The following is a 20,997-nucleotide window of genomic DNA, read 5'->3' on the forward strand; positions in this document are numbered from 1 at the left end:
AAAAAAAGCCTGCCCAGTTCTGGAATAAGATTCTTTGGACTGATGAAACCAAGATTAACTTGTACCAGAATGATGGGAAGAGAAAAGTATGGAGAAGGAAAGGAACAGCTCATGATCTAAAGCATACCACATCATCTGTCAAACATGGTGGAGGCAGTGTTAAGGCATGGGCACGTATGGCTGCCAATGGAACTGGATCACTGGTGTTTACTGATGACCTGATAAAAGCAGCAGGATGAATTCCAAAGTGTATAGGGCTATACTTTCTGCTCAGATTCAGCCGAATGCTGCCAAACTGATAGGATGCCGCTTCATATTGCAGATGGACAATGACCCAAAACATACAGCAAAAGCTACCCAAGAGTTTCTCAAGGCAAAGAAGTGGGATGTTCTTCAATGGCCAAGTCAGTCACCTGATCTCAACCCAATAGAGCATGCTTTTCACTTACTGAAGACAAGACTGAAGGAAGAAAGACACACAAAAAAGCAGCAGCTGAAGGCAGCTGCAGTGAAGGCCTGGCAAAGCATCTCGAGGGAGGAAACTCAGTATTTGGCCATGTCCATGGGTTCCAGACTTCAGGCAGTCATTGACTGCCAAGGATTTTCATCCAGGTATTCAAGGCGATCCTTAAGTTTGAAATGATGTTTGTTTGTTCCATTACTTATGAGCCACCAACGATGGGGGGGGGTATGCCACTGGCTGTCCTTCCTGAATGGTTAGTGCCCTACTTTTGTCAAACCCCTTGAATTATAGCTGAAACTCCTGACTTCGCTCCCATCTGGGTGTGTTTCCTTTCAACTTCAGTGTGGTGGTGTACAGAGGCCAACTGCCAAAACAGTTATCCTTGTTCCAATATTTATGGCCCTGACTGTACGCTAAGGTGCATGACCAACTCACACAGCATGTTTGCTTGGTGTGTTTGGCCTCCTTATTGACCCTTGGGAACTTGGAATGTATCCTAGGTCAACCCCAAAACTCCTTGTGGCCACGCATGTCAGGGGAAATTCAGTAGTGGCTGGCCACCACCCTTCCAGGGAATCTCGCCCACCACTCTCAAACTTCTCACTAAGGGAAGCCCCTGATAAACTTTCCCAGAAACCCTGTAGTTCCCCAGAGCAATATTTGAAAGCTACTGAATTAGGCCATAAGGATTTTAATACGTTGCAGTGTTACATGGTTCATGTGCACAAGCTGTAAACCTGGGAACAGACACTGTAAGCATTTTCCAACAATATAGTTCCATGATTAAAGCAAAGGTCTCCTTAGGGTTGCAACACATCCTGGGTTGTGAAACGGGAGCAATTTGTTAGAGTGACAAAATGAAAACAGCTTACCTAATCTTTTTTTAAAGATCCTATCAAAAAAGAGAATATGGCATATGTATAAAATAAAAATAAAAAAGCTCACCTTCAAACATTAAAAAAGGGATGTGAAGTAAGATTTACATTATATATGTATGCAAATAAGGCAAGTACCGTGAGAGAGACTCAGGAAAATCATTGCTTATTACTTACTGCTATGCATTTAACTGCACCAAGTGATTTGTTTTATTGAGTGCTATGAGGGAAATGCAAATCACAGCTTGGTCCATGATTGTTGTCTTTTGTGCTTGAAACAATTCTCTAGTGAATTAAAATGAAATTGGGCTTCTGTAGAATATATTTAAGTCTACCTATTTATTCAAACCAGAGTATCACAGGAATCTGTTTGGCACAAATTTCACACAAATTTTAAACAGATGACATAAACAAATGTGAAACGTGGACAAGCTCTGCTGCGGTTTCCAATAAAAAAAAATCCTAATTGGGACTTTGGCAACATCCTGCTTCCCCTTGCTCATCCTCAATTAGGGATGTATGAGAATTTCATTTGGGGGGTGAAAATGTGATGGATTTTTCCGGTTCTGCCCTGGAGATTTTGTTCAGTTTCCCCCTGCTGGTGTCAACTGGATCTGTAGCGAGTTGAGCCAAAACACAGATTCCGTGTTTTTTTAATGGTGGCAATTTGGGGGCAGGGGGATCTTGAAATTTGCGTTAGTGGTGTCATGCTTGGGGGAAAAAAATGAAGATCTTGCGCCACTGCGCACAATTGCAAATCCACCTGTCTACTATATAGCCCCACAGAGGCGTATTCCCCTCTTGTCAATATCCTTGTCAGTTTCATCTTCTCCACAGCTACTTCCTTTAGCCCAGCAGAGCCATATTCTATACTCATCAATTTCCCCCTCCCACTTTTGCTGGGGAAGTGCAAACTGGAGGATGAAATTGACAAGCTCTTTGACAAATAGGGAATATGGCTCTGCTAAACTAAATGAAGTAGTGTGTGGAGAGAATGAAACTGACAAGGATATTGACAAGAGGGGAACACGTAAGGATGTATGAATCCCTTACCTTCTTCCGGTCCGGGGCATCCGCGGTGGGGGGGAGACAATCCGTCCCTCCCCCCGGAATCCTTCCCAGCTGGTTCTGCTCCACAGCAAGGCTGCAGAGCCGCCAGCCGGGGCCAGCCGCAGCCGGACTTCCGGCCGCTGCCAGGCTGTTGCAGCTGCAAACGGCGGCCGTCATAGCAGCCGCCATTTGCATCCTTGCATTAGGCTGTGATAGGCTACGTAAGTATTTATGTAGCCTATCACGGCAAAAGGCAGGGACGCAAATGGCGGCCGCTATGCCATTTGCGTCCCTGCCTTTTGCCGTGATAGGCTACATAAATACTTATGTAGCCTATTAAGGCAAAGAGCAGGGGCGCAAATGATGTAGCGGCTGCCATTTGCGCCCCTGCTCTTTGCCATGATAGGCTACGTAAGTATTTAAGTAGCCTATCACAGCCTAATGCAGGCACGCAAATGGCGGCCGCTATGACAGCTGCAGCAGTCCGGCAGCAGCCGGAAGACGAGCTGCATCCGCCGCCGCATCCACCACCAGGTAGGTCCGTTCTGGGGGGGATTTCAGGGGGTGGCAGGGGGGAGGCTGTTCCGCCAAGGACTCCGGGGGGGGGGGGCGGATTCTAAAGAATCCGGCCTCACTTGAGTCCGTGGCGGAATTCTCCAGCATCCCTAGGATCATGCCTCTGCAGGACTACATAGCAGACCAGCGGTCTTGCGATAGTGTGCACTTGCACACGATCGTCAATTAAAAAATATTTTTTAAAAAATTACAACACTGCTTGTGCAAATTTCAAATTTCCGCTCAAAAAATATTTGCGCAAATAACAATCTGCTACCACTTACCAGAACTGAAACACTGCGGAATCCTGTCAGGCTTAAATGGAATAGAATTCCCATCATTGCACATCCCTATCTTCAATGGTGCAGCTAGAGCTGGACCTCAAGGCCAAAGTCCAGTGCCTTGCAGCCTAGGGGGCCCCCAAATGAATACCCAGACAGTGACAGGTGATAGAGGTGGTGGCAAACAGATCTGGCATCACCACCTGGGCCAGCATGGGCATGCCAGAGTCCACTGATGCTGGCGCTGGTTGCCACAGCATCCTTTATTGCTTTTTATTTAAAAAAAAATATAGTTATGGGCCAGCTGGACAGGCATGTACATGGTTATTTTTACTTTAAAAAATTAATTCTTTTCTGAAACAAAATGGTGCTTATTCCAAAGTAAATGTATTTAGCATCACGGCAGCAGAACCAAACTTCATTTTATTCCTGTAGTCATGATGATGCTCTGATTTAAGCGAGTTTCAAATGCAAACCTGCATATGCTCAAGAGTATTTATTTTTTAATCAGGGTTGGCAACAGGTGGGGATGGGGGGGCTCTAACATATTAGGAATGTAAAAGCAGTTGCAAAGCATGGAATGGAATGGTGGGGAGAGGAGAAGAGAAATGTTAGTTGTGCACTTCATAACTGGAGTAATACAGGTGGCTGTCCAAAAGGGGAAGCTTCAGTGTGATCATTAAGTCCAGGATCTAAATTTACCTAGCTGCACCATTGTTCATCCTGCACAGGCAGATTCTGGGGGTGGAGGAACAGGGAGGTTGAATTCCTGTCTTGCTGAGGAGCCAGCAGAGCAGGCATTTCCCCCACTCTAGGTCCACAGTGAGGGACTGATGTAGGAGAGGGGACGAGCTGTTTGTACTTGTTCAGAACTTTCTGAGTCTAAAGATAAAGCAAAGACTTACACTGAGCCTTCATTTGCTTCAGCTGCTCCTTAAAAAGGACAAATTTCTCATTTCTTTGCAAATCAAGGTCACTGTTTGTGCTTTCCAGGGCTTTAAACTTCTCTTCGACTACATGTTTTAAATCTGGTTCCATGTCCGCTTTATTGTGCTTTATCTGTAAAAAAAAAAAAAAAAAGATTAGAGGCAACCCTGTTAGTTGCTAGACCACCCTTTTCCTTTTCAGCCCACTGTGAAGGGGAAAAGCCAGATGAAGTAGCAGTAAATTTATGAGACTTTCCCCAGTATCAAGCTCCCATCAAAGAGCTAAACATTCTGGAATTATAAGGAGGTAGAATTGGTTACTTATACATGCCGCAGTTCTTGTTAAAATCTGATCACTGCACTTTGTCACTGACTTGCTCCTGATTAGAATGGAGAATTCAAAAGAGACAACAGTAAAAATATTTATGATGCAGAACAGCATTAGTTTTGCAGGTGCGTGAGAATTTTAAGGCTACCAACGAAGAGACAGAGAGCAGAACAAACACATTAGAAAAAGTCACCAGAAATGAAGCCTATTTGGTAGTCCTTTACCAAACGGGGCTCATCAAGGCATATTACCATGCTATGGAAAGGGTCAAACTGTGCTTCAAAAAATTAAGCCATCAGAATGTATGAACATACCACTCTATGCTCCTTGGAGAGGGGAGACCCCATGCAGCCCGTGATTCCCACCCCCTTTGCCAATATATGGATAGTATATTCTGGAGGCAGAAGGAAGGATCCCTTAATGTAGCGTCTGCTATCTCAAAAGCATCACGTTTGCCCAGAAAGCATTTTCCATCCTTGAGCCCCCGACTGAATGGGTGGGATGCCAGGAAGAAGTCTTAACATGGATGTCCTGCAGATGTAAGGATGCCTGCCACTTGTTCCGAGAATAGATCAAGAATATCTATATGTAGCTCTCTGAGCGCAAGACTGACATGTGTAAGTTCTGGAGTGTATTCTAGGGTGCACACTGGGTTCATGTGCAGCACTGTCCGAGCCTTTGGGGCCTCCTTGCCACCCCAAGTGTCCTGAGAGTATGACCTAGAACAACATTTCCCAACCTGGTGCCCTCCAGATGTATTAGACCGCAATTCCCATTATTGGCTGGGGATGATGGGAGTTGTAGTGCAACACATCTGGAGGGCACCAGGTTGGGGAAGGCTGATCTAGAACAACCAAACACTCACCTGTGGCTGCACAATGCAAGGAAAGAGTAGCAAGGATATGTGAGCTTTTCCAGGAAGCTTGTTGGCCATTACCAAGCTTCTCCCTGAGGAATCTCTGTTAAGTGTCTGAGGAAGTCTCAGTTATCTGGAACAGTTTGAAAAACAGTGCTCTAAAGCAATATGCAAATGATTCAAGGTTTTCAGGGTACACACACATACCTCAGGTCTCCTCTGCTGCCCTCCCCAGCAGGCATCTCCAGTCCACCCCACCTCCATACATATTTGAATTAAATAAATATATTCATGTGATTACAGAACTAAGATTTCTTTAACTGGGCAACAGCCCTAGCTAGTGTTAACCAGATGCCATTTCTCAAAACGTAATCCAAGAGAAACTGCAGAGAAATTCAGATGCACATTGTTTTAGGTGTGGACAGAAACACACACATGTACACACCTCAAATGATCTCCTGGTAGAAGCCAATCATTTCTCCAATAATGACAATGCTTTGGCCAAATAACTTCTACAACAATGGGTGCTCCAAGACAGTCAAGTAGGCAGCAGTTATTACAGTCACGCTCCAAGGCCATGTCAAATGGAGGCTGATAAATGCTTCTGCATTTCCACATGACAAAGCTGGACATGCCACCTGGACTATTGTACAAGTAAAAAGGAATGCTCCAAAATGAGGCACAGTATTAGGGTTTCTGCCTACATCCATGTGCAAGGAGCTGGAGCCTAGTGAAGTGGTGTGTGGTTTGGGAGTAGGACAAGCAAAATTGCAGTTGTCTGGACCTCACTTAGCTGCAAGTGTGTTAATGGAGGTGTAGAAATTTGGCACAGGAGTTAAAGGCATGGAAACTGAAGCTACCATAACTTTGCTGAACCTCAGTGAAAGTAGGAATTATGGACACCCTTGGAATCTGCAATATGAGGGTAATACTGAGCTACCTCACAGGACTGGAGTAAGTAAGATCCCCAAGAAAAAAGTATATGAAACACTTTGAACATTTAAAAAGTACTACTTATTAAATTCAGGTTGTATCCGATGGTGGCTTTACACTAGTCACTCCTAACAGTTTCTCATATAGCTGCAAATGTCAGGAGTGCTTGTGTTTCAGAGAAGCTTGGCCACCACTTCTGATTGTCTTATCTTTGATGAAACCCAGATATGCTTCCAAGAAAAGTCAGGGTCCTTCTACTATGTAAATCGCTTTGAAAACTCTGTGCTGAAAAGCAGTCTATAAATATTCAACATAAGCAAGTGGGACCTGCAACAAAATGTTGCAGTGCATTCTCATCTCCTAGCAGGATGGTTCTGGCCAGCCACATCCTCTTCCAGGATACTATAAGAGGCTCAAGCCAAGCATTCACACACACACACACACACACACACACACACACACACAGTTTCCCTCTTTTCTTTTTGAACTGACCATTGACATTCCATGGCTACTGAACATGCTCAGTCCTTAGTGGGCTGCTTTGGGTATTTTTGCCCCATTAGGTATTTTGTTTTTCTCATTGTACTTCTGCAAACCTTAATTTTCTCCCCTGAGCATGCAGACACTTCCCTCTTGTTTCTCAGTGGCCCCATTTGGGCTCCAATCCTACTGGCACTCGCTACTTGAGTTCGCTATTAAAGGGAGTGAAAAATAAATAAAACCACTCTCACAAGTGAACCGTAAAAGGCTTGTTCACCCAGTATCAACAATGAAGGTGTATTTGACATGCCCCCAAAACTTGTCTTTTGAATACGTTAACTTCTGAAAGATTTATACATGCAAATACAAACTCAGCTATAAACTTTCTAACGTATACCTTTATGGCCAGTTTAGATTCTACATATTGGCATGTTTCTTCCTGGCATCAAGGTGAGATCCATAAATTTCCACTTCAGACATTGTATCTTTCTCATGCTTTGGAAGTGACTCCCCCAACTACCAAAACCTGCCAAACATGTTAAGGATGGCATATACCATAGTTCATGGAAGCTCTTGGCATAAGTTCCTCCCATACAGAATTGCGATGAAAGCAACTGTGCCAAGAACCATCAACAAGGAAGGAAGGAAGGAAGGAAGGAAGGAAGGAAGGAAGGAAGGCAGGCAGGCAGGCAGGCAGGCAGGCAGGCAGGCAGGCAGGCAGGCAAGATGGGGCTTATGCAAGAAGAATGTCTAGAAGGAGTAGTCTAGAAAGGTAAGAATAAAATAACTTAGTATCTTTATCAACAATAAAAGATTAAAGGGAGGGGAAAATCTATCATCAGCTTTCAAATAAATTTAAAGAATGTCAAAAAGATAAGGAGGAATGGCTGTTCATGATTTCTACAAAGGAGAGAAAAAAATCTTTAAATTTTGGGAAGGTAGCTTTAGAACCAAACAATATGTTCAGGAATATCGTTTGGTACAGCACTTGTAGGGCTGTGCTACTGCAGGATACACGTGGAGGAAATCACATGACTGGAAGTTTTCCACACATTAAGGGGGTGGTGAGGGTGGCTGGAATGCTAAATTGTCAAATGGAAGGGTGTTCTCCTGGAGGAACAGTCAAATATGTAACCCCAGTTCCACTTGCAGTCTGTAGTGTCATCATCCTGGGCGGACTGTGCCAATCAGTATTTCTGACTGTGTAGCTTGTTTTTTTTATTTGAACAGTGAGAAAATTAACAGGGAGAATTCAGTTAGGCAGCAAGTTGCTTAGGAAGATTAAAACCTTCTAGAAAAGAGATAGCCTTTGATTTGGTTCCTGCCCCCATCTGTGATTTTAATATCTAGCTTCTGGTTTTTAGCTTGTTTTGTTTTTAGTCTTTATTGTTTTAAGTATCATATATTGTTTTTATTAATGTTGGGAACTACCTCAGGGGCTTCTGGAGGGGACTGAAAGGCAGATTATAAACAAACACATAAAATGTGATTAAAAATCTGAACAGTCATCCATCAGGAATTTTTGTTAGATCATTGGGATGTGGGAGTTTGTAAGGCATCCTCCCTTTAGATCTTGGGTGAGCAACTTGTGATGTTGTTGGACTGCAACTTCCATGTTCCTTTACCAACTCCGGGAGAGAGTGGAGGACAGGAAGGCCTGGCGTGCTATGGTCCATGGGGTCACGAAGAGTCGGACACGACTTAACGACTGAACAACTGAACAACAACAACGTGCTGGCTAGGGCTGATGGGAATTCAGTCCAACCACATCTGGAAGGCCAGAAATTGCCCACCCTTGTTTTAGATACAGGGGACATCCCCACAGGACAGAAAGGTTTATGGAACGCTAACTTGTTATAACAAAGGGTTTTAGCCTAGTTTTCTCCCTGACGTGTTCGTTTTCTATGTGGCGATGTTGACCAAGTAAGTTATGGGGCCATTCTAACTCTACACACCTCTGTGATTCTCTCCTAGTAGTCATGGAGCACAATCATTCTGTATGCTGCTTGTTTCATGTCTTGTCACATCAGATTGAATAAGTTGCTCAAAATCAACTGACAAGTTCACAAATTTTAGCATGCTGCTTCAAGTGTAGAAACGTGGCAAGACACATGAGGTAAAGGGCCATGTTTATGACAATACTGTCAACCAAGAAATAACAATATACCTTAGTCAACACCTTACTGGCATTGGCCAATCCACTCAAGAGTCACACATAATTTTGTAATGGGGGTGGAGGCACTGAGAGTATCCAAAACACCCTGTAAATGACATACTAGTGCAAGCAGGGAGCGGTCAAAACACATTTGCACAGATAGGTCAATCCCCAAAACTTGTTTACAGAAATAGCAACAATGACAAAGACAGTCCCAGTGGAAACAGCACCCATTCTCCACTAATATTGGACAAACATGCTTTCAGCTATCATGCTTACCAATATTTACTATCATTAGTCATCATTGATCCAGAGCTTTTAAATGTATAAAGTGCTTTTCAACATCTAGTTCCTTTGTCCTGCAGGATACCTCACTGAAATTTCCACTCTACAGGATGCCTTCAAACAGCAATTGTTTTTGTCCTGCATTAGCTTCAGAAGTAAAGGACCTCATTTCTGACCTGCTGTATTGCCCCGGCCGTGGGCTTCGACCTCTTAATTTAGAGGTGCCAAGGTAGTGATAAATCAAACCCAGGTTTACTTACAGGGAGCACTTTATTGAGTACAATCAGCACACAGGCGTACCCAGTGTTTGGATCAGACAGCTTCTCTGAACCCAGAGCATGGGGTACAATGGGTTTTATATCATACATGTTAGCAATGAGGTAGCATGACAGCAGCAAGTGCCCCCTAGTGTTCATTCCCAGCATAGACTAACAGCACTTGGTTCTCAGCATAGCCACCTGTAGCTTTAAGGTAAACAAACTTCACTTCCCAGGCACATCTTGATTAGATACTCTACTCATTAGTATGGAATGTGCTAGGCCGCACTATCGGCCTTTTGACTCATCTCACATGCTCAGAGGCTCACTAGCCAGAGAACTGCACTAATAATGAACTTAAGCAAGGCATTATAGATCTCTATGCCCCTCTAACACTACAGGTGACTTGGTTACACTCCTGGGGCCAATACACTTGTCCACACTGCCAACTCAACAAGGAGAAAACAGAATTGGCAGACAGTTTCTAAAGTACTTTACTGCTGAAGTTAATGTAGGCATAGAAGTACCCTCCAGCAGGGACACAGATTTTGAGAGCCAATAATTTAACGAAGTTACAGCCACTTCACATAGTATGCTTTTACTGCATGGAAGGCACCTCTGTGTATGAATAATAATGAAACCATAGATTGATTTATTACATTTATATCCTGCCTTTCCTCCAAGGAGCCCAAGGGAGTGTACATGATCCTCTTCCTCTCCATTTTATCCTCACAACAACTCTGTGGAGGTAGGTTAAGGTGAGAGTCAGTGACTAGCCCAAAATCACCCAGTTAACTTCATGGCTGAGTGGGGACTAGAACCCGGGTCTCCCAAGTCCCAGCCCAACACTCTAACCACTACATAACACTGCCCTATGTGATAACATGTCCTTTGTTGCATAAAAACAGACAGTGTATAAACAATTTGGAAGCTACAGCCAGTCTTGGTTTCCTAGGAGAGGTACACACACACTGAAATACACATAGGTGTGATTGTTGCACATGAAATCTACATGTGGGTTTTGTGTTGTTGCCCTTAAGGAAGTAGCTTCTGTGAAAGAAACATGTAATACAGCCTCAAGTGAATGAAGGGCTGAGTAGGTATTTGTGTACTACAATTTTATACACCAACCCTTCATTAGGAATACACACACTCATGGCCACTTTAGGGTTTACTGGTACAATGGATTCCACCCAAGATCTCTGACACAGGCCTAAGTCCTGAAAGCCAAAGGAAAAGATGAAATGAGAAAGGCAATCAGAGGCCTTGAGGAGACTGTGAGGGAAGTTAGTTAAGGAGAGTTTTCTACCTTTCACAGGCAAAAGACTGTTTCTGTTTTTTGATGTATGTGTGTTGGTGGGTGGGTGGACGTGATCCACAAAGGTGGCTTATAAGCATTTAAATAAATCAGGGGTAAGGAACCCCTGGGCCACGGGCCTAATCCAGCTCATCAAGCTTCCCAATCCAGTCAGCGGAGTCTCCTGGGTTCCTGCATGCCTGTCACCAATGGGGGAACAGCAAGAGAAGCACAGAGAAGGCAGAACTCCGTGCTCTCCTCAGTATGAACAAAGTGAAAAGGAGGGGGGGAGAGTAATGTCAGTGGGTGTGGCCATGGCTACTAATATCATGTGGCTCATGGAGGGTCTGGTGGGGGGTAGTTTGGCCCCCCACTGAAGAAATGCTCTACACCCCTGAAACAAATAAATGAAATACTCTTATACAAGATGGAAGGGATGTATGGCAACTAGCTTCTAATTCACAGGCACAGGACAGAAATGAGTAGATATGAGAGACTATTATTCAGGGAACACATTCCTTGAGGAATGAGAGGTTCACCTGGCTCTTCTGGAACTCTCTGTGAAGAGAGCATAATAAGCCAGGAGTTGCAGGCCAGGTCTGTAACACTTCAAATCAGAGAAAAACTGTCTGGCAGCTCCCTCTAATACATCACAGAGAGAATGCCCCTATCCCCAGACTGCTTTTTGGTACAGAGGCATTCACATTAGTCTTTCTTTTACATTAAAAAGTCAAAATATTAAGATTTTAACATTTAAATAAATACAATTATAAACTCTGACTTGTTGCACGTCCTCACACACACACACACACACACACACACACTGAGCAACTTCATATGTTCAGGAAGTGCCAACACAGTTTCTCCTTTTATGCTTCCAAACCAACATGAAAATTCATGCAATTCCCTGTGGGGAGATATGCAAGCAGTATAACACTGGAACAATACATGTCTTAGAACAGATGTGGTGGACTACAACTCCCATCAGCCTGAGCCAGTAGGCCAGGGCCAATTCATACCAAATTCTGTACATTCAACTATAAGATTGGGACCCCGGCATGAGGGGTGGGGGACCTTAAACCTTTGTCTCCCACTGCAGTCAACAGGTAGCATCCTATTCGACCACACTGCTAACATAAATTACATTGCACTACGATAAGTGACTTCTACCGCAACACCAATAGTGTTTGCTGGTGCGACGGGTTTTGGGGGAAAACCCGTCGTGCCAACAAATGCAACTGTCATTGCAGTAGAGGTCACTTATGGTACAGCAATGTAATTTTCATTAGCAGTAGCGTCAAATAGGATACTACGTGTTGGATCCTTTTTTAACAACACCAGTTGCAGTCATGGGGGCCCAAGCCAGATCAGGACTGCAGTAGGGTGGCCAAGAGTTAAATCCCCCTCTGCTAGGTCCAGTTCTAGATTGGGTCCCCCACACTTACTTTTCGTAAAGGAAAAAAGGCCTGCCAGAGAGTTTCGTCTTTAAAGTAATGCTTAGTTGACCCCAGATCATCCAATCACTCTAACGAAAAATCATACAGGGATCGCTCACTGCCAGAATATGTTTCCCATTGCTTCTCCATGCGAGTCACTATTCTGGGCCCTTCTAATCAAGAGCACTCCGAGAACAGTAGCTCACAGAGAAAGATAGAAGGCAGCATAATTTTTAATCTTACGTGCTCTAAAAAGTAACGCTTTCCAGGTATAAGAGTGAAGTAGGGCTCCAATTTTAATTCACGGGGGGGGGCGCGTGCAATGATCTATCAGAAGTCTGGGAAATGCTAACATATACTGTTCATGCACATGTCAAATTGGGTGCGCTTGCAGACAAATTACAGTAACAGTTCATTACTATGTCAACTTTAGTGCTTCAGTGCAGTAGAAGTTTCTTGAGTACGTGGGTGAGAGGGAATAAGAAACTGCAGAGCTCAAGAAGGCTGAGTAGTCAACACAGTACCAGGCATATATTGTGATGTTGCTAGCACACACCTGAAACACCAGTTCAATGTCTTGTTTGAATCCAACTCTGATCTGGTTATCGGGAAACACCTCCAAACTAGGAGAAGAGATGGAAAAACAAAGTATTTGCCTGGATATGTCATGAAATCTCTTTCCTTGGATGGTTTTATATACAGAGGTTAAAGTCAAAACTGCTGAAAGTGATTTAAGTCTAAGGAACCCTTCTGGTGCAAGGCATCAGACCAGATAACCCACAAAGCCCCTTTCTGTAGCTACAGGACCATGCAAGTGGCCAGTCAACTGCACTCTTGAGCCAAAACACCCCAATAAAGCACTCCTATCAGCCAAATTCTACAGCAGGGGAGTTGAATCTCCTTCAGCTCAAGGGCTGAATTCAATTCTAGAGATGTTCTTGGGGGTCATATCCCAGTGGTGGGTGGAGCTAAAGGCACAGGGGGTGGGGCCAAAATATCTCTTGCTGCTAGTAACGAAACCTTAGGAGCCTAAGGATTTCAACCTTTTAGAAAAGGGGGAAAATGGCAAAAGCTGGGAAACAACCAAACGGTCAAGTGAAAGGTGGTGGGACCAGAGGAAGGGGAGGTGGCCTTCTGGGGAATCCCAGGTGGGCCTGAGGTTCTGAACACCTGTTCTACAGGAAGTATGCAGCTTCACAGAAACACTGCAACATGATCATGTTTAAAATTATCCAAATGCAGTTAAAATAAAGCCATGATTGCTTCTAAGGGCCAGAAAGAAAAAAAACACCCAGCAACGCTCCTATTTTTGTTAGTCTGAAAACATGAGGAAGAGGGTGGAGAAGTTTCTGTGTGTGTAAGGTGGCTTAATGTATGTGGGTGACTCACTTTGCACAAACACATGTACAAGACCTTGGGGTTGCTTATCATGCTCTGTGATAGAATAGCTGTACTGTTCCTACCACAAAATTGCCCTCTTGTGCTTTATAATGCTGTGAATCATAACTAGGCTACTCAGAACAATTTACAATTTCATGACAGAGCAAAAATATATGCTGTCCTACGTATTAATTTTTTACCAAAGCACAGCCATTTTTTTTAACATCAGCATTTCTTGCTCACAGGAGCACCACTTGAAAGGGCATTGGGAGCATCATATACACACACATGAGGTACTGCAAACTATTCAATGAACTAGGTATAGAGTCATAATTATCTTTGCTTAAAAAATTGTGATATTTTTGTGGGTTGCAGTAAGTATTTCTGATTGACAGAATAAACTACTCATAAGTTTTATAAGTAAGCTGGTAATATTGCTGCCATTTCCTTCTCCAGTGGACCACATTTTGTCAGAACTCTCTGCCATGACCTGTCCGTCTTGGGTGGCCCTGCACAGCATAGCTTATGGCTTCACTGAGTTACGCAAGCCCCTTCGCCACAACCAGGCAGTGAGGTGTCCAATATACTACTGGGGAAGAGCAGAGGGTATTTCCAAGTAGCGCCAGAAACACTGAAGCGGCTGGGCCAAAGCCGAAAGGACACTCAGCTGTGGATGTGTATGGTGGTGAAAAGAAAATCTGATGCTGTAAAGAACAATATTGTTTAGCAACCTGGAATGTCAGATCAATGAATCAAGGTAAGCTGGAGGTCGTCAAACATGAGATGGCAAGATTGAACATCAACATTTTGGGAATCAGCGAACTAAAATGGGCAGGCATGGGCGAATTTAATTCAGGTAACCATCATATCTACTACTGTGGGCAAGAATCCATTAGAAGAAATGGAGTAGCACTCATAGTCAACAAAAGGGTGAGAAAAGCAGTACTGGGGTACAATCTCAAAAACGATAGAATGATCTCAGTACGAATCCAAGGCAAACCATTCAACATCACAGTAATTCAAGGCTATGCCCCAACCACTGAGGCTGAAGAAGCTGAGGTTGATGGGTTCTATGAAGACCTACAACACCTTCTAGAACTAACACCAAAAAAAGATGTCCTCTTCATCATAGGGGATTGGAATGCTAAAGTAGGAAGTCAAGAAATCACTGGGATAACAGGCAAGCATGGCCTTGGTGTACAAAATGAAGCAGGACAAGGGCTAATAGAGTTTTGCCAAGAGAACACGCTGATCATAGCAAACATGCTTTTCCAACAGCACAAGAGGCGACTCTACACATGGACATCACCAGATGGTCAATATTGACATCAGATTGATTATGTCCTTTGCAGCCAAAGATGGAGAAGCTCTATACAGTCAGTCAAAACAAGACCTGGAGCTGACTGTGGCTCAGATCATGAGCTGCTTCTTGCAAAATTTCTGCTTAAATTGAAGAACGTAGGGAAAACCACTAAACCATTCAGGTATGACCTAAAACATATCCCTTATGAATATACAGTGGAGGTGAGGAATAGATTTAAGGGATTAGACCTGATAGACAGAGTGCCTGAGGAACTATGGACGGAGGTCCGTAACTTTGTTCAGGAGGCAGCAACAAAATCCATCCCAAAGAAAAAGACATGCAAGAAAGCAAAGTGGCTGTCTGATGAGGCTTTACAAGTAGCTGAGGAAAGAAGGGAAGCAAAAAGCAAGGGAGAAAGGGGAAGGTATATCCAACTGAATGCAGAGTTCCAGAGAATAGCAAGGAGAGACAAGAAGGCCTTCTTAAATGAACAATGCAAAGAAATCACGGAAAATAACAGAATGGGAAAGACTAGAGATCTCTTCAAGAAAATTGGCGATATCAGGGGAACGTTTTGTGCAAAAACGGGCATGATAAAGGACAAAGTAGGCAGGGACCTAACAGAAGCAGAGGAGATTAAGAAGAGGTGGAAAGAATACACAGAAGAACTATACAGGAAAGATCTGAATGTCCCTGATAGCCATGATAGTGCGGTCACTGAACTTGAGCCGGACATCCTCGAGAGTGAAGTCAAGTGGGCCTTAGGAAGCATTAGTAACAACAAAGCCAGCGGAGATGACAGTCTTCCAGATGAGCTATTTAAAATCCTAAAAGATGATGCTGTTAAAGTGCTGCACTCAATATGCCAACAAATTTGGAACAGTCAACAGTGGCCAGAAGACTGGAAAAGTCAGTTTACATTCCAATTCCAAAGAAGGGCAACACCAAAGAGTGTTCAAACTACCATGCATTTGCGCTCATTTCACATGCCAGCAAGGTGATGCTCAAAATCCTACAAGCTAGGCTTCAGCAGTATGCGAACTGAGAACTACCGGAAGCACGAGCTGGGTTTCGAAGAGGCCGAGGAACTAGAGATCAAATCGCCAACTTTCGCTAGATCATGGAGAAAGCAAGAGAATTCCAGAAAAATGTCTATTTCTGCTTCATTGACTACGCTAAAGCCTTTGACTGTGTGGATCACAACAAACTCTGGCAAATTCTGAAAGAGATGGGGGTACCAGACCACCTTACCTGTCTCCTGAGAAACCTGTACGAGGGTCAAGAAGCAACAGTAAGAACCAGACATGGAACAACCGAGTGGTTCAAAATTGGGAAAGGAGTACGACAAGACTGCATATTGTCGCCCTGCTTATTTAACTTAAATGCAGAGTACATCATGAGAAACGCCAGGTTGGATGAATCACAGGTCGGAATTAAGATTGCCGGGAGAATTATCAACCTCAGATACGCAGACAATACCACCCTAATGGCAGAAAGCGAAAAGGATCTAAAGAGCCTCTTGTTGAGGGTGAAAGTGGAGAGTGCAAAAGCTGGTTTGAAACTCAACATTACAAAAACGAAGATCATGGCATCTGGCCCCATCACTTCCTGGCATATAGAAGGGGAAGAAATGGAAGCAGGGACAGATTTTATTTTCTTGGGCTCCAAGATCACCGCAGATGGTGACTGTAGCCATGAAATTAAAAGACACTTGCTGCTTGGGAGGAAAGCTATGGCAAACCTAGACAGCATAGTAAGAAGCAGAGACATCACCTTGCCGACAAAGGTCCGTCTAATCAAAGCTATGGTTTTCCCAGTAGTAATGTATGGCTGTGAGAGCTGGACTATAAGGAAGGCTGAGCGCCCAAGAATTGATGCTTTCGGACTGTGGTGCTGGAGAGGACTCTTACGAGTCCCCTGGACTGCAAGGAGGTCAAATCAGTCCATCCTAAAGGAAATCAACCCTGACTGCTCATTGGAAGGACAGATACTGATGCTGAAGCTCAAATATTTTGGCCACCTAACGCGAAGAGAAAACTCTCTGGAAAAGACCCTGATGCTGGGAAAGACTGAAGGCAAAAGGAGAAGGGGACGGCAGAGGATGAGATGGCTAGATAGCATCACCGATGCAATGAATATGAAAATGAGCATGCTCCGGGAGACTGCGCAGGACAGGAAGGCCTGGTGTGCTGTGGTCCATGGGGTCACGAAGAGTCGGACACGACTGAACGAGTGAACAACAACAACAACAACATTGCTGCCATCATCATCATCCTTTTCTGTCATAAAAGAAACAGAGAGCAGTTTACAACATTAAAATAATAAAATATAGACATACACAAATTACAAGAATATAAAAGCAGAACATACAGAAAAGCAACTGATTAGAAATGCTAGGAAATGCATCTTAGTCATTCCATGTGCTTCAACATATGGGACATCATCAAGTCAAACATTTCCAGAGGGGTAGGCGTATTAGTCTACTACAGCAAAAACAACAGAGTCCAGTGTCACCTTTGAGACAAACCAGTTTAACCACGTTAAAGACTCCAGCACTAGAGCTTCCCTTCCCCTGTTGTATTCTCTGAGGCTAGTTTGATTATCTGAGGCTGTTGTATTCTCTGAGGCTAGCCTCTGGTGCTGGCTCTTGAGAAATGGACAGTCAGCTTGCCAAGTCTTCCCTAAAGTGTGATCCACCTCTCAAGTAGGGATGCTTCAGAAATGCAACCTTTGCGAATCCCAAAATACGAAATGACCTGATCCACACCTCCTGGACTAACATGTAGATCGGAGCAAGGTAATCTGTTGGATTTTGCACATCTCCAAATGCAGCTTTCAGGCCCCCCTCCCCAACCAAAATGGGATTCAGTACACATACTTTGAATAAATCTAATTCAGAACTGTGTGTTTTGAGATATGCACTGAAACACAAATTTTCGTACAGATTTTTTAAAAATATATATCGCAGACTAAAAGTAAAAAAGAGACCAAACAGTGAACACATGCAAAAGTGAAATGGGATGAGAAACAGACTGATCCTTAAATTCCTGTTCTCAGCCCAGTGCTGTCTTCCAGCCTTCTATCAGTAGCTCTGCGATTTCAGCCAGCAATGAGTGGAAAGCCATCAACCTCTTCTAAAACAACACTTTGTTCTCCTGATGTGGCGTAGTTATGAGGAGGTTGTTTTGGCCTTCCAGAGTCAGATCCATCTGAGAAAGCCTCATTCCAAACACCCCAAATACAGTTTTCTAAAAGAAAGATTACAACTCATTCTTAACAGGAAGTTTATTATCCCCTAACCCCAGGATGGGTAACTTGTGGGCCTCCATATATTTTGGCCTACAACTCTCATCAGCCCTAGCCAGCATAGCCAATGGTGAGACATGATGGGAGTTGTAGGCCAACAACATCTGGAGGGCCACAACTTGCCAACTCCTGACCTAACACAACTCCCACAGTTCCTTTGTATCCCCCTCACAGTATGCAAAATGGGGCTCTCCCAAGACTGGATTGCATGCAACGATGCTGCTTCTTGCTTTAGGAGGTTACTACTCAATACAGTTGCTTCCTTCAATGGCATATGTAGACATTTACTGCTCTCTTTTCGGAGCCTTTTATTATCATACTGTGTAGACTAGGAGCTCTTTTTCAGTTGGGCTATCTAGGGACCCAATGAATTGTCTGGTAGCATCTGAGGCTGCAGCCCTGAAAAACCAGATGTGGAGCTGATCAGCCCCTTGGATGGGAGATCAGTGAGACTAGAGCCACATGTAAGAGAATATTAGTATAATAAATGTTTTTTTAAAAAACACACATACACACATTTTTATTTATTTTTATTGTTACATTTATATCTCAACTGTTTTCCTCTTGCAAGGAAACCAAGGCAGCTTACACGGTTGTCATCCTCTCCATTTTATCCTCCAAATAACCCTGTAAGGTAGGTTAGGCTAGGAGTCAGTGACGAGCCCAAAGTCACCCAGTGAACTTCATTGCCAAGTGAGGACTAGAGCCCAAATCCCCCGGATCCTATTCCAACACTCTACCACTACATCTCACTGGCTCTCTTTGAGCTAGCTAACTTGCTTGTTTTAGTAGTAGCAGTACTAGTGCTAGTAGAAGAACTGTTTATAGAAATAGCTGAACACAATAATAAGCCCTATTCAAGCATTATGCCCATACAGAGCATACCAATGTGGGTAAGGGGCACAGACCTCAGTTTCCCCACTTCTTCAGTGCCTGACCTTCCTATGTTGAGCAGAAAGGCCTGAAGGGGCTTCTACTCGTGTTCACTCAAACGTGAGTAGAAACCTCCACATGATCGGGAAATCTGCTTTGTCAGGTTTCCCAACTGTGCAGAGGCTTCTACTCCAATTCAAGCAAACCTGAGTAGAAGCCTCCCTCAGAGCTCCCCCACGAGTGTGCACGGGAACATGGGGGTGGGGCTAACATGCACACCCTGTGCCCCTTGCACACACTGATATATCCTGTTCGGGCATAATGCCCGAACAGGACTATCATTTATTGCTATTATGCTCATTGGTACCTGCCAGTTGAAAAAGAAGGATTTCCCTTCCCTGCCCCCCCCACTTGCTAATACCCAGTAACATAACTGAGTAAGTTATGCATTATCACTCTCTTTGCAGAGCCTTACAAACTGTTTAGACAATAAATCCCAACAAGAACTGGACTAGACCACTTATTATTTATTAAAAAATGAACCACATATTCAGCAAAGACCATGAGTGGCAATGATTGGACTTCAATATATCAAACCCAATAATAATGATTGCAGTGATGTCATATTGGTTCCAGCTAGCTAAAAATCAAAGCTTTCGCTCTTCCTCTGCCACCTCATTTCAAAGAGTGCATGTGATTACTCAGACTGCCGCACTGTTCAGAAATGTATAAACACCTACAAGTTGATATACTTATAGAGGAACTTGTGGAAAAGACATCCTGCTAGTCTATCTGAAACTATGATGATCTCAGAACTACAAGGAATTATTTGCAATTTAAGTTCCCTCACTCCCCTCCCCCCTCCCCAGCCCATCTCTCTTTCTCTAGAGGTGAATAAGCTATTACACTTCATAGTCCCCCCATCTTCTATCTGAGGGATATAGTCTCATCATCACACTGGATACTGCATTTAGCTCTTTCATTGGTTCCAAAATGCTACAGGAAGTCAGTACCCTGGGAGGTGGAGTGGTGGACTGAGTCTGCATTGGGAGGAGGAGCAGCACACAAGGGGATCTGAGACTGGAGATAACAGTGGGGATTCATCCAGGGGGTGGGGCTTAGAGGCCACACCACGTGCCCTGGAAGAACCCAAAGAGGCTCTGCTGGCTGGATGTGGAACCTCTGCAGTCAGATTAGGACGGCAAGACAGAGGTTCTGCACCCCACTCAAAGAAAAATGTAATGTTACTTCTGAGAATCCAGTCCCATCAAGACATAAGCTGACATACTCTACAGTGCATCAAGCTAGTGCTTTCAAAATGCATGGGTTTACATAAAGTGTGGAGGATCCAACCAGCTGCTAATATTGTCATGCACCAAGAATGAGACAAAGAGTGAATGTTACCCCATCATTGTCGCTGGAGGCCCAAGTGGTCGCTGCAGCTCACAGTGCCTTTTACCAGCTTTGGCTAGTTCACCAGCTATGGCCTCTCCTGGACTGGGATAGCTTGACCACAGTGGTACACGCATTAGTAACCTCAAGACTGGATTACTGCAATGCGCTCTACGTGGGGCTGCCCTTAAGGCTGCTCCGGAAGCTGGAGCTAGTGCAGAATGCAGCAGCTCGGCTGTTATCAGGAGCTGCCCCTTTTCAGCATATAACTCCTTTGCTGAGGGAACTGCACTGGCTGCCTATTCACTGCCGGGCCAGGTTTAAGGTATCAGTACTGGTGTACAAAGCCCTAAACAACTTGGGACCAGGATACTTGAGAGAGCACCTCCTTCCTTACCAACCTGCCCAGTCACTGAGGTCATCAGAGGGCATGTTCCTAGTGGTTCCACATGGACCCATGGCCCGGTTGGAGTCCACCAGGAAAAGAGCCTTCAGTGTGGTGGCCCCCTTCCTGTGGAATTCCCTGCCTTCAGAGGTCAGGCAGGCGCCAACATTGTGTTCCTTCC

The 20,997-nt window shown here is 44.1% G+C and overlaps 1 protein-coding gene across 1 annotated transcript in view; it reads right to left on the minus strand.

Moving 5' to 3' along the window:
* The window catches only part of NSMCE2 (NSE2 SUMO ligase component of SMC5/6 complex), a 290,313-nt gene that overhangs the window by 168,304 nt on the left and 101,012 nt on the right, over positions 1-20,997 (minus strand). Inside the window, exon 4 of the mRNA XM_084848824.1 lies at positions 4,130-4,283. Coding sequence (XP_084704950.1) covers positions 4,130-4,283 — 154 coding nt within the window. The remainder of the gene's footprint in view (positions 1-4,129; positions 4,284-20,997) is intronic.

This window comes from Heloderma suspectum, chromosome 4 (assembly GCF_057233095.1).
Source record: "Heloderma suspectum isolate Gila_16-S chromosome 4, 16-S_ref, whole genome shotgun sequence".
Lineage (NCBI taxonomy): Eukaryota > Metazoa > Chordata > Lepidosauria > Squamata > Helodermatidae > Heloderma > Heloderma suspectum.